Here is a 17,084-nt window from a genome sequence, read left to right as displayed (position 1 = left end):
TTCAACCAAACATACTCCTAACTTTCATATACATCACTCAAGATCCAGGTACATAAACAACTCATTGCAGATGAAATAAAAAAAAAAAACCTTATCTGTCACTGTAGTGTATTTATGCATGATAAAAATATTAACTTCTCTTACCATACCATACCAACATACATGCAATTCAATGGCTCAGCATAATAATTGTCTGTTCATTTATTCAAGAATTATACACAAAGAACTTTGGTTTTTAATTCTTTGGCAAAGAATGCTTGCATATCACTGCTGTTGGAAGAAGTCACTCTCATGTAACATGTTTGTTGAATTTGTCAGTTCCTTGGTTCTTGAAATGAACTATGAGAAATTCCAAAGAGTTCTGCTGTACTCCATACCAAAGGGATAATATGTGTCCAGAGAGGATGGTCATCTAAACTAGTGGAGTTAATTTCATCTATTATTTGGTGAGGACTTCATCTCTCTCTCACCACAATCTGTGAATGACCAATAGGGAGAGGTAAACCAAGTGAGAGTTATCATCCCTTTCATATGGTAAAGAAGTCAACTACTTAAATTTGATGCAACTTTTTTGCTCTTATCGGATAGATTTATAAAAGCCTTAACAAGCTCCTCTTTGACCATGAACAGAACAGAAGCTGCAAAAACACTCTGCACTATCTTTGTGCTCATCCCCTTATAGAAGCCAGTTATTCCTTCATAACGGATCATTTTAAGTACTGCATCAAAAGTACCTGCATTTATAGCTTTAGAAAAGGGAAGACATACCTTGACAAAGTGGAATTGTTTTGTTTTCTTTCTTGTTATGGTTGTTCATTATAGTAAGTGAAAGGCTTAAAGATACAGAAGTTCTAAATTAAAATGAAGAAAAAGTTCACCACAATTGTCATAGAATATGCCGATGATGAACAAAAGTAGTTCAATAGTTTGTATGCAAGACATACTTTTAGAATAAATTCAAAAAGCTTTATGACCAAAGGTTTGGACAATCTTTATCTCACAAATTGGTTTTCTAATATTAAATTAGACTTAAATTCAAAATTGAACTTTATGGCCAAAGATTAAGACAATCTTTATGCGGATTATATCAGAGGCTTGTATTTAAAAAAAATCAAAGTCCTATGACTAGAAGTAAGACCAAACAAAGTATTTAATGAAAAGTTAATCCTTATTTCCTAACTCAATTTTTGTAGAATTGAATTAAATCCAAACTCAAAATATGAGAATTTTCTAAGATATTAGTTAAAATTGGTTAAAGATCACTAGTTAGATAGATCTCAAGTGTTGCTAACTCTCCTCTTTAGTAAAATAAAAAATAGCACACTTTTTCTTCCCTTTAATTCCTCTCTTTATGTACTGAAAATATAAGCCACTTTGAACAGCAACTAATGAAGTTCCAGCTACAGTTTTAATGATTCCGTAGCTTTAGTATTTAGAAAATAGTAGAAAATCAACGATCAATTATCACTTCAACCAGATATTGGAAAGAATAAGGTTAAAACAAAAGAAAAATATATTCAAAACGTCCAAAGGAAAATTAAGTTATGGCACATCTATCTAAAAGCAAACCTGAGTATCTTAATGAGTTACTTCCACCAATCTCCTGTTTTGCTTGAAGCCTTGACTGTGTACAGAGAAACATGTAGTGGTATGAGTCATAAGGCATACAAGAGTGTTATGATGGAAGTGTGTTTTAAGACATCAGACTCTGCAGAAAACTACTGCAAAATATCAAACTCTTCATTGTTGTCATGACTATTTGCTTGCTAAACAGTTACATATCGATTACAACAACCAAGACTTGAAAAGAGAGAAAACTATGGTTTCATTTCCTCGAATGTTATCTAATACAAAAGTGGACCAATGATTGATGATTTGTAGGATATATACTTTTAAGTGGATGATAAGTACGCCCTATACTAATGATCACTTGATGAGGTTTTATCTTAATAACTAATGATCACTTGATGAGATTTTTTCTTGATAATAAATAATAAGTGAGGAGAAAATGAAGGAACTATTGGTCGATTTACCTTCACAACTTGTAATGGATATGTTGTCACAGTGGCTCCAAGCTTAGCTATTGCTCCCACCAAAAAGACCTTTTGAATGATAGGACGATGCTTATTCACTAATATTCAAAGCATGGGAAGATATATATATATATATATATATATATATATATATATATATATATATATATATATATGCTTTCCACTTATTTCATTTAAAAGTACTTTATACCTCCAAAGCAGATATACTTGTATCCCCTTGCTTCTTAGCTGCACGTTTTGCCCTTAGATGCTTTAATGAGCTTTCATAAATCATAAACTGAATTGATGGATTGCAAACCTGTAATGAAAATTCTCAGAGATATGCAGATTATATAAATATTACACATGAACTTGGTGCATAAAAAAAATGATGAGTCTGACCATAATAAGGGCAGGGATGACACCCTTCCAAAATCCTACTGTACCCGCTTCATTGTAGACTTCATTAGCCTTTTAACCAAAACAAAGATTCATATCAGAATGAAAAGAAGTGAAAGTGGTAATTTAGCTGAAAATATGACAATCTTAGGTATAGTAGTATTCTTTATATTTCCATCCAGGACAACTCTACGAATATTCCATGCCTTTTGTTTTTAACAACATAACATATAAAAAATGCAACATGAAAGATCGTGATAGTAATTGCAGGATGTAACTCAACCATTTTTTGTTTCTGACAAATGGAGCATGCAGAATGTCAAACGATAGATCATTTCCTGAAATAAAAAAACTAACATTTCTAAAGATTTGGAAAAATAAAACTCGATTGATGTTCTTATAATTCAAATTTAGGTTTGAACAGTTGTCCAGCCATTAAGAGCAGCAAAAATAACAAGAACAAGAACAAGAAGAAAATTCACACACAATCCCTGACCATTGTAAAGAATAAGCAGTAGTGAGAGAAGGAAAGTGAAATAAGAGACTAACTGCATGTATAGTTCCATATGGTCGAGGTTTTGTAGAACTCAGTTCATCCAATTTATCTTGCAATGTGGAGTCTGCTATGGTGCTTTCGGAAGCAGCCTTCCTTAAAGCTTCTTTCTTTTCCTCCATAATTTTCCTTTCTGCTTGAGTATGAGTCTAATATCAAAATATAAAATGTCACACATCATTGACACTGGACCAAAATCATGGATGCATGGTTTGAGTGTAGCAACAGGGCAATCAAATAGTGGCCAGTTTTAAGCATTCAAAGTCTATGGATTCTAACCCTTTTTGGCTTTATGCCACATCCTGGCACTTTCATGTGAAAATTATTGAACTTTAAAAAGACATAAGTAGTGCACACACAACTTTTAAACACAAGATACTACATATATTACACGACACCATTTGACTCGGTTAAAGGTTAAGGGTATGTTTAGAGAAACTTGTTCATAAATATTTTTAGAAGAGAAAAATAAGAAGGAAAATTGAAATTAACATTTCTATAAACTAAAATTAACTTAATATAAATAATGTCTCACTGTAAGTGACCTTCATAAAATAGAAAAGAAAAAGATCAAATGAAAAGCAACCAGAATTATGTTTGACAAAATGTAATCATGAAAATAGTCCAGGAAGAAAATAAAAGCATCTGAAAGAACCTGCATTCTAGTCACTAAAACCCATATTGGATTTGTCAGCAACACATTCAAGGACCTGCAAATAAGACAGTTGCAACAAGAATAAGAGAGAGAAGCTGGGGTCACTATCACAAACACAACACAAACATGACTATTCTGAAATGCAATTAACAGTCAAATAAAACTGGCATGATGGAATAATCACCCAGCAATTGCAGCCACAACAAGCCAACCAAACATCCCAACAGTACCATCTCCATGCCCTTTCAGTTTCCGTGCAGCTGTAATCGCCACTGCCTTGTTCTTCAAAACTTGATAGAAATAGTAGTAAATACCCTGACAACATCGAAAAATAACCTTTTAGATATAACTACGTACCCCACAACCCACTAAGTAATCATGTTACTTTTTTTTGGTTTAATGGTTTCCCACACCACATATATCCTCCTTCAGATGTAATATTATCCAAGACCTCTTTCAATAAATATTTGAATCTTAATTCATCACGTTATGGGAGATTAACCCCTTTCGCTAGACCCAATCTCCTTTATTATGCACAGTGTGTTAAGGCTTGAATTTTGCATCTTATAACAGGTGAATACTGTATAATATACAAAAGCTATCATCTGTAGAGAAGTGTCAGCAATGTACTCTAACAATTCTTCTAACCTACATGTTAAAATTTATTGGAAACAACAAAATCATGAGTGAAATGCATTAAATAAGTGAAACCAACAAAATTACAATCACGTTTTAGGCCTTGAATTTTGCATCTTATATACTTGTGAGAACTGAATAATCAACAAAAGCTATTATAGGGTAGAAGAGTGCTGGCAATAAACTAAAGTTCTTTCTAACAAACTCTTCTTTACTGGTCAAATTTTATTGAAAACAACAAATTCATGAGTGAAGTTCATTAAATAAGAAGTGAAACCAACAAAATTATGTAATTTCCTAAAAGGTTGAGTCAATAATAACTAGAGTATTCAGAAGGGTGTATTGCTAGGATTTCCCATATGTGGTATGGTTGAAAACTGAAAACCTGAGAAGCAGCAGTTCCAAGAAGAGAAGGCTTGAGGCCACTGTAGAGTCCGCCCCAACCCTCAGTTCTAATGACCTGATAAAGGGTCACAAATATAATCAAGAAACCATCATAAACAAAACCATCTAAATGACCAAAAAGAGCAAAATTTGAACCTGAAAGATCTGAAGAAGAGTGCCAGGAGAAGTGGTTGTGTTGGTGGGCAAACTTTGCTTGTTCCTCTTGATTGTTCTCTCAGTTTGCTGGCGCGTGTTTACCTGAAAAATTGCAAGGGAAATTAGTCACACAGCCAAAGAGAGAAGCATAGAGAGAGAGAATACCGTTTGAAGAGGATACGTCATGATTTGAGCAATGATTCCACCTCCTGCACCAGCCAATCCATTTGCAATTGCGTTTGATTCGGACATGGTCGTTGCAACTCTTGTTCAATTCTTCCTTGTTTTTGTGTCTTAAAATCTTTATTCTTTTAGCCTCACTTCACATACTTGTTCCAAAGAGAAGATATCAAGAATAGTTGGCGCATGCCAAGACTTTGACTTCACAAGTAAAGTCTGTTAGTGAAACGGTTTTTTATTAGTTAATTAATTATCTTGATAAATTAGAAGAAGAAACAAATAATGCTACCTCTAGTGTTATATATATAAGAAGTAAATGCTAATTTTTTTTCTCTTAGTTATAAAAATATGTATCTAATTTTAAATATGTTATTATTACTTTTTATTATATTTTTAATTTACTGTGAAGTTTATTAGCTAAATGTTCAATTTTTTTTTTTTATGAAAATGAATGTATTTATTGGTTAAAAATCTTAAAGAACGAATAGAAGCAATATATATATATATATATATATATATATATATATATATATATATATATGTAGGAGAGAGTAATATCAAGTGGTGGTGATAATAACTATTGTAATTCTAGTGATAAGAAGGAAGGGAGAGCGGAACTAGGTCAAATTATCCAATATTAACATGTGATATGTCTATACCAAACTTAGGTTAAACTTGATTTTTTGAGAAAATACTTCAAACCTAAATTTTTATAAAAGTTTATTTGATTAAAAAATTATGTGGTTTGTTGTTTAAAATATTTTTAAGACCTAACAAACTAACATTTTAAAGTAAATATGAATATAATTTTGTGGATCTTATTATGTTAAATTTGTTATAAGAAAATTATTAATTAATGTTCTTACAACAAGGACCAAGAATACTGAAATTAGATTGACAAGATTCAACTTTACACAAATCTTCCACTCTTGGGCCGGATTCTCTTGGTTTTTGCTTGGGCTGGATGTTCTGGACTTCTCTCTTAGTTAGGTGCTCTCGGTTTCTCCCTCAGCTAGAAGCTCTCGGCTTCTTCCTCAGCTAGATGCTCTCGGCTTCTCCCTCAGCTAGGAGCTCTCGGCTTCTTCCTCAGCTAGGTGCTCTCGGCTTCTTCCTCAGTTAGGAGCTATCGGCTTCTTCCTCACACAAATGGGGGGGGGGGGGGTACCTGCAAGGCGCTCCGATGCCAAAGTCAGAAATATTTTCATATATCATCAGACAATAATCACTCTTGCTTACCTCTTAGGTTGATCTCCTATTTATAGAGTTTCCTTAATGGGCTTTTCACTTTACCTTTGGACTTCCTTTCTACACCATTTTATTATTTACGCACCCCCTAGCATAGGTTTCTTATGTAAATTTGTGCCTTGCTATATATATATATATTTTAGTTTTATTTTATATATTTATTGTTATAACCGAGAGGCTATTTCGGTATTAGCTTTCGGCCTAACCTCTCGATTTTGACCTATTAGTACACTGGCTCCCTAGGCATAAAGAATTTGGCGTAAAGTTTTTTCTTTTAAAAAAAAAATAATAATTTTTTTTTTATGTCTGATATAATGTGAGAATTTCAAGATATGATTTGATCTGATTTAAATGCCTCATAAACCATGTTTTGCCTGCTCAGACTGAATGATTTGACATAGGTATTATTTGAACCCTTAGATGATTAATTTTTTGAACGGTTTGGAATGGCTTTTGACTTTTCAGTATCTAGGGTTTGTTTTGTTTATAAATAGGCACCCCATTCAAATTGTTTATCATTTTATACGAGTTTTATTGCTTGTGGAGAGCTACGACGCTTGAAGCTTTCTTTTTCCTTTAAAGGTAATAATGTCTATCTCGAAATCTTCTTCTAGTTCCGATGGTGTGAGTGGTTTTTCAAGCGCGGGTGGTGAATCCACCGGTCGAGTGGTACAAGAAGAACAAGATCTTGAGTCAAAATCTTCTTCTGCTACTCTTTCTTGTATGAAAGATTCAAATGAAGCTGCTACTGTGACTGTTGTCGAAAGAGTCAAAGTGATTTCTCCAAAGAAGAAACTTCGTCCAGGTTACAATTGGGTTAATTCTAAGGTCCGAGACTTCTTCTCTCGGTATCGCTCTGCTAATGAGCTTCGTGATTTTGTTTCTAATTCTCAGATTTATTATTCTGATGTTGAGAATGATATAATTTCTTTTCGGCGTGTGGGTGATGTTGATAATGTCTGTCATGGCCGAGAGGGTGATAGTAATGAATTTTTTATTATTTTTATGCTTGTTTCTTTAGGGACCTCCATATTCGGTTGCCCTTGAATGATTTTCAAATGGGCGTTCTTAATATTCTTAATATTGCTCCTACCCAGTTTCATCCTAATGGTTGGGCATCGATGCAAGCTTTTAGCATTTTGTGTAAATTATTGTCACTTTCTCCCAACCCCAAATCTTTTTTGTATTATTATAGCTCTCGGCCAGGTAAACGACCAAGTTGGTTGTCTCTTATTAGTAAGCCTGATATTTGTTTTCTTAAGCCCTTTACGTCGTCGTATAAGGATTTTAAAGGGAGTTTTTTCAAGATCTTAATAGAGCTTGAAGGAAGAGAATATTTTTTTGATGGAGACATTCCAAAATTTCCTTTGTATTGGACGCAAGATCCATTAAAGTTCAATTCGTGGTCTTGCCACGCAATGAATGCTGCTGATCGTCATGTTATTGAAGTTTTTGGTCACATCTCATGTCGAATTCCCACTCGCGCTTTACTACAATTGTATACTTCAAAAAGTCCACAAGAGGATCTCATTAGTATGTGATTGTTTCGCTTTTTTCTCGTTTTATAGCATGAGATTTTTAACTTTGCTAAATGTTTCATTGATTTTCAGCATTAATGGCGGCCACAAATCCGAAAGGTCGTTCATACTTTACAAAACTTCTTAACAGAGCTGGTGATGTTACTCCTCGGCGGAAAAATGTGGTCAACCCGGTAGTGGAGGTAGGAATTGTGGAACCTCTTTCTCGTATTGAAGCCGTTGAACCTGCGAAAGATGATCACGATGCTGGACCTTCAAAAAAGTCCAAGAAACATGCTAGAAGTAGCAAAAAATCACATTCCTCTTCTCGACGCCACCGTCATTGTGAAGGTGGCTCAACGGAACCTCTTCCTGAATCTATTTTTGGTGCTTCTACGAAATATGCTAAGTTTGTCCAAACTTCCTTTACTGAGTCGTCTTATAATATGTTGAAAGCTGAGGATGCTGCTTCTTTGGCTGATTCTATCATCGAGCTTTCGAGTAGAACTCTCTTGATTGGAAAGATGGTGAAAGCAAAGAATGGTAGTTGCGTGTCTCTTGCCGAGTTTGAAAAGTTAAAGAGTGAGCTTGCCGAGAGTAAGGAGAAAAATGTCGCTTTATCTTCGCAACTAGAAGAGATGAGTTTGCAGAAAAAGCAGCAAGAGGTAGAAACAGAAAGTCTTGAAAAGCAAATTTCTGATTTAAAAGCCGTGAGTTTGAAGACTGGTGAGGAGATCACTCAACTTCGTAACGAGAATCGACTGCTTGATGAAAGAGTTTCGGAATTATCTTCCGTGAAGGATTCTAACACCAACACCATCAAAGCTATGGAGGACGAGATTGAGCAATTGAAGGTGGATGTTTTCGAAGCCCAAAACTCATTTTTGGAACAACATAAGTTAGGTTTTGCGAAAGCTTTGGAACAAGCAAAGTATTTTTATAACATTCCTATTGATGAAGGCAATTTTGATGTTAAGAAAGATATTTATAATGGTGAGTTAGTGCCTATTAACGAAATTCCTGAAGATGATACCGAAGATGTTGATGCCGAGAGCTAGATTGACATGTGCTCTCATTTTTTGTTTATAACTCTCGGTTTAGTTAACGAGAAGCGAATTTGTTTTGGAATGCTATGGCGTCTTAATCCATGTATGGATATTTGCATTCTTAATGTAATCCCTTTTTGGAATTTTAGCACGTATAAAGTTTATTGTTTTCCTTTGTCTTTAAGTTGATTTTTTGTTACTATAAATATCAAGATTTTAACTTCTTTTTTCTATCCTTCGAGTTATCTGACTGTCTGCTCAATATTTTCTTTCAGTTATAACCATATATTTTGAGAATTCTGCTAACCTTTCAGTTTTCTAATCTTGAAAACTTAGCATTTTTTATAATTTTATAGCTTTTGAAAGTTGTCGGTTATAATTATTTTTTATAATAATCGTTGGATTTTAACAGTTTAGTTATACTTGTTGGTTTTATACTCATATCTTTCGGTTTTAATATTTGACTTAAAAGATATCTTAATTTATTGTATTTCATGTATCAGATATGTTCGAGCTCATCTTTCGATATTAGTGATCATGAGAACTACATTATGGGAAATATTTAATTTGATATATCTTCAAGTGTACCTTTCGGTTTCTAAAACATGAAATTATTGAGCATCTTGTAACCTGGGCCTTTCAGTTTTTAAGTGTAACACTATTGATCGCTTTCCATGATTTGAATAATTAATTTTATTTTTCGGTTACAAGCAAATGTTATCAGAGACCTTTCGATCCTAACCGCTCAGTGCTGATCTTTTGGTCACTTAAATTTGAATGCTTGAAACGTTGTCTTTTGAGTACGAATCCTAATTGGATCTTTCGATTTCTAAAATCTAAAAGCATAAAATTATTAATGAATTCAGAACTGGGATCTTTCGGTTGGGCTTTGGATGACTAAAAGCTTAATATCAACATATACGTGACTAATGCATCCGGTTCCATGTTTTCGGTTTTAGCTAATAAAATAACATTTGCAGTTTTAACTTTGATGTTATTTTTGCCACCTAGTATAAATTCAGCTTACGTTTTCACCTTTAATGATGATGAGATCGATACTATTATTGAAAAAAATAAAAAATAAAATAAAAAATTGATTTAATACATCTTCAATTAGATCTTTGAATTGTTAAGGCATAAAATTATTAATCCTGAACCCTTCAATTGTTGAGTTTGAATCGTAAACAGTTTTATGATATTGATATGCGAATGTGTAGTTGGACTTCTCGGTTTTGTAGCAAAACCTTTCGATTTTTTTTATAAGACCTCTGTTTAGCATGTTTGGAATATATATTAGTTTAATGAGTTTTAATATGACAAACATGAGAACTATAGATAATATTTTTTTTATTTCTAAATAATTATTAACTACCTTTCGGTTTTTGAATTATGAAATTATTATCTGTACCTTGTGGTTTTGAAAGCATAAAACTATTAAGTATTTATTGACTTGGACTTTTCGGTTTTTATAAGGAAATATTCTCTCGGGAGGGATTTCACCTGAAATGAAAGCGTCCAAGACTGAGAGTGTTATAAGGGAATATTCTGACCGGAGGGATTTCATCTGAATTGAAAACATCCAAGACCGAAAGAATTATATATAAATGTTTTTTCGGGAGGGATTTCACCTGATGTGAAAGCATCCAAGACCGAAAGAGTTATGAGGAAATACTCTCGGGAGGGATTTCACCTGAAGTGAAAGCATCTAAGATCGAAAGGATTATAAGGAAATACTCTCTCGGGAGGGATTTCACCTGAAGTGAAAGCATCCAAGACCGAAAGAATTTTTAAGTAGATGTTTTTGCGTGTGGGATTTCACCTAGAAAAAACATCCAAGACCGAAAAAATGAAAGTTAACTAGATGAATTTTGTCACTTGGTAATGCTTCTTCATTAAACGACAAGTATGTACACAAAAGTCGTCTTTTTACATCTTCTATGTTAACTAAAATAGAACTTTAAATGACTCGCATTCCATGTTCTTGGTATCACTTTCTCTTTCGGAGTTTCTAATCTATAGGCTCCATTTTGCAAATTTTCTAGTACCCTGAAAGGACCTTCCCAATTGGATGCCAGCTTTCCATGTCGTGGATCCTTTCGAGCATCAGTTCGCATTCTCCATACCAAATCCCCCTCTTTAAAATATCTTAATTTTACCTTTGCATTAAATCTCTTCATCGCTCTTCTCTTTACTGCTATTTCTTTTATTTTTGCTCGTTCTCTAAGTTCTTCAATAAGATCAAGGTCAGTCCTCAAACATTCATTGTTGATATTCCAGTCTTCTATTTGCCTTCATAACGTTGGTTCATTAACTTCTACCGGTAACATTGCATCTGTTCCATAGGTGAGATTGAACGGTGTTTCACCAGTTGACGTTTGTGGTGTGCATCGATATGCCCATAATATCCCTGGCAACTTCTCGGCCCATAAACCTTTAACACTCCCTAACCTCTTCTTTAATTGTCCAAGAATAACTTTGTTTGCAGCTTCAGCCTGTCCATTCGTTTGCGGATATTCAACTGAAGTGGTTGTGGACTTGATCCCCAAATCTGCATAAAATTCCATAAGTTTTTTGTCAATGAATTGTCGGCCATTGTCACTTACAATAGTGAGTGGGATTCCGAATCGACATATTATATTTTTCCATACAAACGTTTGAACTTGCTGAGCGGTTATCTTAGTCAATGCTTATGCTTCTATCCATTTTGTAAAGTAGTCTACAACTACTATCATGAACTTGGTTTGGCCACGTCCAAGCGAAAACGAACCAAGTATATCAATTCCCCACTTTGCAAATGGCCATGGAGAAATAATTTCTTGCAACTCCCGCGCTGGTATATGATTTAAACTTCCAAACTCTTGACACTTTTTACATGCTTTAACATAAATTTCGCAATCCTCTCGGATTGTTGGCCAATAATAACCAGCTCTGCAGACTTTTGTTGCCATTGTTCGAGCTCCACAATGCAGTCCACAAATTCCTTCATGAAGCTCATTAACTACATATTCAGCTTGTTCTTTGGTCAGACATTTTAATAGGGGCATAGAATATCCTCTTTTATACAGCTCGTCACCAATTAAAATGAAACTAGCCATTTTCTTCGCTGTTTTTGCATCTGGCTCAACACCTTGCTCTTGACTCTTTATAACTTCTATGTATGTTTTTATCCATTCATCTTTGGATGTCACAATATTAAAGCATTCTTCTAGGCTGACTGTCGGATGGCTGAGGGTTTGTTGTATGACTGAGTTATGTTGCACTTGTCGTTGTTGGCTTGCTAATTTAGATAGCGAGTCAGCTTTCATGTTTAATTCTCTCGGAATATATTTCATTTCGGCCTTATTAAAACATTGCATAATATTTAACACTTTATGATAATATTTCATTAATAAAGGGTCTTTTACCTGATACTCCCCTTGCACATGTCCCACCGACAACTGTGAGTCAGTTTTGCATACGACATTTTCAACTCCCATGTCTCTGGCCAATAATAACCCTGCAACAAGAGCTTCATATTCGGCCTGGTTGTTGGATGTTTTGAACTCAAATTTTAACGCCATCTCCACTTGGAAGTTATCTGGTCCTTCAAGTACTATCCATGCTTCGCTTCCTCTTTTGCTTGACGGGCCATCTACATACAATGTCCACTGCTCTTGTTGTGTTGTTGTCGGCATCTGAATAATGAAATCCGCAAGGGATTGGGCTTTGATTGGTCCTCTTGGTTCATACTTGATTCCATATTCTGAAAGCTCCATCGACCATGTCACCATTCTACTTGCAAGTTCTGGTTTTCTCAAAATTTTAGATATTAGATAATCTGTCCTCACAATTATCTGATGATTGTGAAAATATGGTCGAAGACGCCTCGCGGCATACACCAGTGTTAAGGCAACTTTTTCAACCTTGGGATATCTGGTTTCGGCATTTTGAAGGGATCTACTTACGAAATATATCGGTTTTTGCTATGGGTTTTCTTGGGTCAAGGCAGCTCCTATGGCTTCATTTGAAGTTGCTAGGTAAACTATGATGGGTTGGGTTGGCACAGGTTTAACTAAGATTGGGGGTTCGGCCACTATACTTTTGATCTGAGAAAAGGCTTGCTCACATCGCTCATTCCACTTAAAGGTTTCGGATTTTTTTAACAAGTTTACTATCGGTTTAGTTTTCTGGGCCAATATTGGTAGAAATCTTGACAATGAGTTCAGTTTTCCCACCAGCCTCTGTATTTCTTTCAAGTTTTTCGGACTTCCCATCTTCATTATTGCTTCGCATTTATCAGGATTTGCCTCAATTCCTCTGTTTGTTAACATGAATCCCAAAAATTTTCCTCCTCTTACGCTGAAAACGTACTTTTCTGGATTGAGACGAATGTTGTATTTTCTTATTCGTGCAAACACTTCTTCAATATCTTCCAAATGTTTCTGTATCTCACCTGATTTAACAACCATGTCATCGACATAAACCTCCATGTTCTTTCCAATTTGCTCTTTAAACACTTTATCCATCAATCTTTGGTACGTTGCTCCGACATTCTTCAAACCGAAAGGCATGACTTTATAACAATAATTTGCAACATCAGTGGTGAAAGCTGTTTTCGGGATATCAGGTTCATACATCTGTATTTGATTATACCCCGAATAAGCATCAAGAAAACTCATCATCTCTTGGCCAGACGCCCCATCAACTAATCAGTCTATGTTGGGTAGTGGATATGTGTCTTTTGGGCAGGCTTTGTTCAGGTCTATATAATATGTACACATTCTCCATTTTCCATTCGGTTTCTTAACAAGTACCACATTAGACAGCCATGTAGTATACTTAGCTTCTCGGATAAAACCAGCTTGTATTAACTTTTCGGTTTCCTCAATTGCTGCCTTTCGTCTTTCTTCTCCTAACTTTCTTCGTTTTTGAGATACCGGCCTTGCTTCTCGGCAAACAGACAACTTGTGACAAATTACCTCTGGATCAATCCCAGGAATATCAGACGGTTTCCAAGCAAACAAATCCTTGTTGTTACACAACACTGTGATGAGTTTGCTCAATAATCCTTCAGGCATACTTCCACCTATGTAAGTACATTGTCTCTCGTCTTGGCCTAACACCACCGCTGTTGTTTCTTCTTTCGGCTCCAACCTCTCATCATTCAACCTGGGATCCAAATCCACCATGGCCACCATTTTTTCAGTATTTCTATCCGTCTTCAAATTCATCTTTAAACCTGCCGCATAACACTCCCGAGCATCTTTTTGATTGACATAAATTGTTGTTATCTCCCCGTTCTCTGTCGGGAACTTCATGTCCAGGTGTGGTGTTGATACTATTGCCCCTAACTTGTTTAAAGAAGACCGTCCCAACAACACATTGTATGACGTGGATGCATCCACCACCAGATATCTGATTTTAATCTTTTTACTTTTGTTGCCTCTTCCAAACGTTGTTATTAGATCAACATACCCTTTGGTGCTAACTCTTTCACCCGAGAAACCAATGATTTGCTCTCGGAAAGGTACTATGTCTTCCTCTCTCAAATGTAACCTTTTGAAAGTATCCCAAAACAAGATATCAACTTAACTTCCCTGATCAACCAAGGTCTTCACGACAGTGTATTCGGCTATCTCCACCGTTATCACCATAGGATCATCATGATCAGGATCAATTTCTTGAAAGTCTTCGTCTGTGAAGAGCATCGGTGGCAAAGTTCTTCTTTTAAAAACATGATTAACAATTTTGATACTTCTCCCATGTTGTTTTCTTGCTGACGAAGATTCTTTTCCAGAGAAGCCACCTGAAATTGTATTTATAAACCCCCTGACCGGCCTTCCCAAACTTCGCTCCCTGCTTCGCCTTACTAATTGTGTGTTTTGATAAACTCTATCACTTCTTTCTTCTAGTCTTCCAACCCTTCTATCATCTCTTTTTTCTACTCGTTTATTTTCTCTTCTTTCAAACCTTTCCACCCTTCTTTCTCCTATCTCTCCCCCTCTCAAACCTCTCTCAGGGCTTAACCATACTCTTGCATTTCCTTCTCGGATAAAACGTTTCAACTGCCCCGCATGAATCAACTCTTCTATTATGTCTTTCAACCCAATGCATTCTTCCGTATGATGACCATGATTTTTATGATACTCACAATGCTTGGTGCAATCTGCTCTCTCCGGTGTTCTTGCTTTTCTTGGTGGTGGTATTATTTCTGCTGCCATGGCTTCCTGTAAAACTCTAGCTCTATTTGTATTTAAAGGTGTGTATTGTTGGAATTTTCGACTCCTAAACTCTTCTCGGGCTATTCTAGCCACAAGTGCACTTTCTCTTTCTATCACCCTCTTCTCACCTTCATCAACCCTTACTTGGTTTCGGAACTCTCTCAGTTCTTCCATTTGCATAAATTTGATGCCCGTTGCCTTAGTTCATCCATATTAGTCGCGGGTTTTTTACAAAGACTATCGACAAATGGTCCCGGTTTTAGTGTTGTTATCATGTGATGCATGGTAACCTCTGGGCTGAGATTTCGAATCCCCAAGGCAACCTTTCCAAAACGTTCCATGAACATTCTTAATGACTCTCCCTTCTCTTGTCTTATGTTTACTAAGGCAATCGATGTTAAATGATGAGGGCGACTAGTTGCAAACTGAGCACCAAACTTTTCCACTAATGTATCGAAACAATCTACACTCAAAGGTGGGAGGCGTGTGAACCAACTCAATGCTGCTCCTTTCAGGGTTGTAGGGAATACTCTGCACCTAACAACATCATTCCATGTATATAAGCTGATTTGAGTAGTATATGTTGCAATATGTTCATCAGGGTCTGTACTTCCATCATATTTGTCAATGGTCAAATTTTTCCAATTGTCAGGTAATGGAGTATCAACTATAACATCATAGAACGGATGTTTTCTAGAAGATGCCCCTGCAAAAACCCCAGAGTTTTCAAGCAATCTTCTCTTGGTTTGGGAACTTTCGTTGTGATATAGCCTTTCATTCATTTGTGCTCTAGGCTGAACGATTTCGAAGGATGAATTCAAAACTGTTTCCTCTTGTAATTTTCTCCTCATATGTGCATTTTCGGCTCTCGACATACTTAACTCTTCTTTATTATTCTTTTTTAGCGTCTCAAATTCTTTTTATAGTTGTACCAACATTGCCATTGGCATATTAACATTGTCTGCATGCTCTTCACCTTGTTCTTCTCTTTGACTCATCTTGTCTTCAACCTTTTTCAGCTACTTCTCGGTCCCACGGTGGGCGCGAAAATGTTCTTACAACCTCTTAGGTTGATCTCCTATTTATAGATAGTTTCCTTAATGGGCTTTTCACTTTACCTTTGGACTTTCTTTCTACACCATCTTATTATTTACGCACCCCCTAACATAGGTTTCTTATGTAAATTTGTGCCTTGCTATATATATATATTTTAGTTTTATTTTATATTTTTATTGTTATAACCGAGAGGTTATTTCGGTATTAACTTTCAGCCTAACCTCTCGGTTTTGACCTATCAGTACAATTAAGAAACAAATTTATATTTTATTTAAGGTATAAATTTATAATGGTATATATTAAATATACATAATAAGACCAACAATACATGTTATATTTTTTTATTTCTAAATACATACCTAACAATATTAAATCATTATAACTAACAATAGTCACATTTAGACTAACAATATAATATGTCTAGTAGTATCTTAACTATACTTGTATACATATTAGACCATATCTTAAAAAATATCTATGAAAAATAATAAGTCTCTCCCATTTTATATTTTCTTCAATATTTTTTTATTCTTATATTTTGTTTGTAAAGTATGTATTATAAATATAGACTCCTATGCAACTTAGAAGTTTATAGTATATTTTAATAGTTTTAAAAAGGTTACAAACTTAACCAATATTGAGAAATAGTACATTGATGTTGTTGTTAGATATTATAATTCCACTATATGTTTTTCATTTTATTAATTGTATGATTAATATTAATATTAAAATAACTCTTTATTGTACTATTTTATTAACATTATAAATCTTTAATCGAACTATGGTGTGAAAAAATATTAAAAAATGAAATAATATATAATCCAACTATAGAGTGAGAGTTTAATTTGTTTAAAAAAATAAAGTTTGACTTTAATTTGTTTAGCTTAAGTGTAACTTAGTTACTTCTATTTGTTATAAATTTTTCTAAAAAAATAAATTATCAGTTTAGTATTAATAAAACATTTTAATTTTAAAGGACAATAAAAATGTTCTAGACATGAGATAAGATGTAGTAGAATTTTTT

General features: G+C 34.7%; 3 protein-coding genes across 4 annotated transcripts; all 3 read right to left on the bottom strand.

Annotated features, from left to right (window-relative positions):
- Window positions 1-5,273, bottom strand: LOC137813988 (peroxisomal nicotinamide adenine dinucleotide carrier). 2 transcript variants are annotated; one of them, XR_016520895.1, is made up of 12 exons: window positions 4,982-5,273; window positions 4,817-4,918; window positions 4,662-4,736; window positions 3,825-3,955; window positions 3,641-3,695; window positions 2,982-3,134; window positions 2,716-2,770; window positions 2,436-2,504; window positions 2,245-2,352; window positions 2,034-2,102; window positions 1,570-1,624; window positions 1-734 (listed from the first exon to the last, which is right to left on the bottom strand). XR_016520895.1 is itself a non-coding variant. In XM_068616501.1 (11 exons), the coding sequence occupies exons 1-11, from the start codon at window positions 5,066-5,068 to the stop codon at window positions 544-546; spliced, it is 1,095 nt and encodes a 364-aa protein (XP_068472602.1). In that variant the 5' UTR covers window positions 5,069-5,273; the 3' UTR covers window positions 1-543. The 2 variants fall into 2 exon arrangements, 1 of the variants encoding a protein (XP_068472602.1); XM_068616501.1 differs by lacking the exon at window positions 2,716-2,770.
- A 5,822-nt stretch (window positions 5,274-11,095) lies between these two features.
- Window positions 11,096-12,574, bottom strand: LOC137815940 (uncharacterized). The gene is made up of 2 exons (XM_068619048.1): window positions 11,572-12,574; window positions 11,096-11,352 (listed from the first exon to the last, which is right to left on the bottom strand). The coding sequence occupies exons 1-2, from the start codon at window positions 12,572-12,574 to the stop codon at window positions 11,096-11,098; spliced, it is 1,260 nt and encodes a 419-aa protein (XP_068475149.1).
- Window positions 12,575-14,371: 1,797 nt separating this feature from the next.
- LOC137815939 (uncharacterized) lies at window positions 14,372-15,004 on the bottom strand. Its single transcript, XM_068619047.2, has one exon. It carries the CDS (start codon window positions 15,002-15,004, stop codon window positions 14,372-14,374), a length of 633 nt encoding a protein of 210 aa, XP_068475148.2.
- Between the last annotated feature and the right edge of the window lie 2,080 nt (window positions 15,005-17,084).

Source organism: Phaseolus vulgaris, chromosome 1 (genome assembly GCF_051622355.1).
Source record: "Phaseolus vulgaris cultivar YP4 chromosome 1, ASM5162235v1, whole genome shotgun sequence".
NCBI lineage: Eukaryota > Viridiplantae > Streptophyta > Magnoliopsida > Fabales > Fabaceae > Phaseolus > Phaseolus vulgaris.
This window is presented reverse-complemented; position numbering and strand designations above follow the sequence as displayed.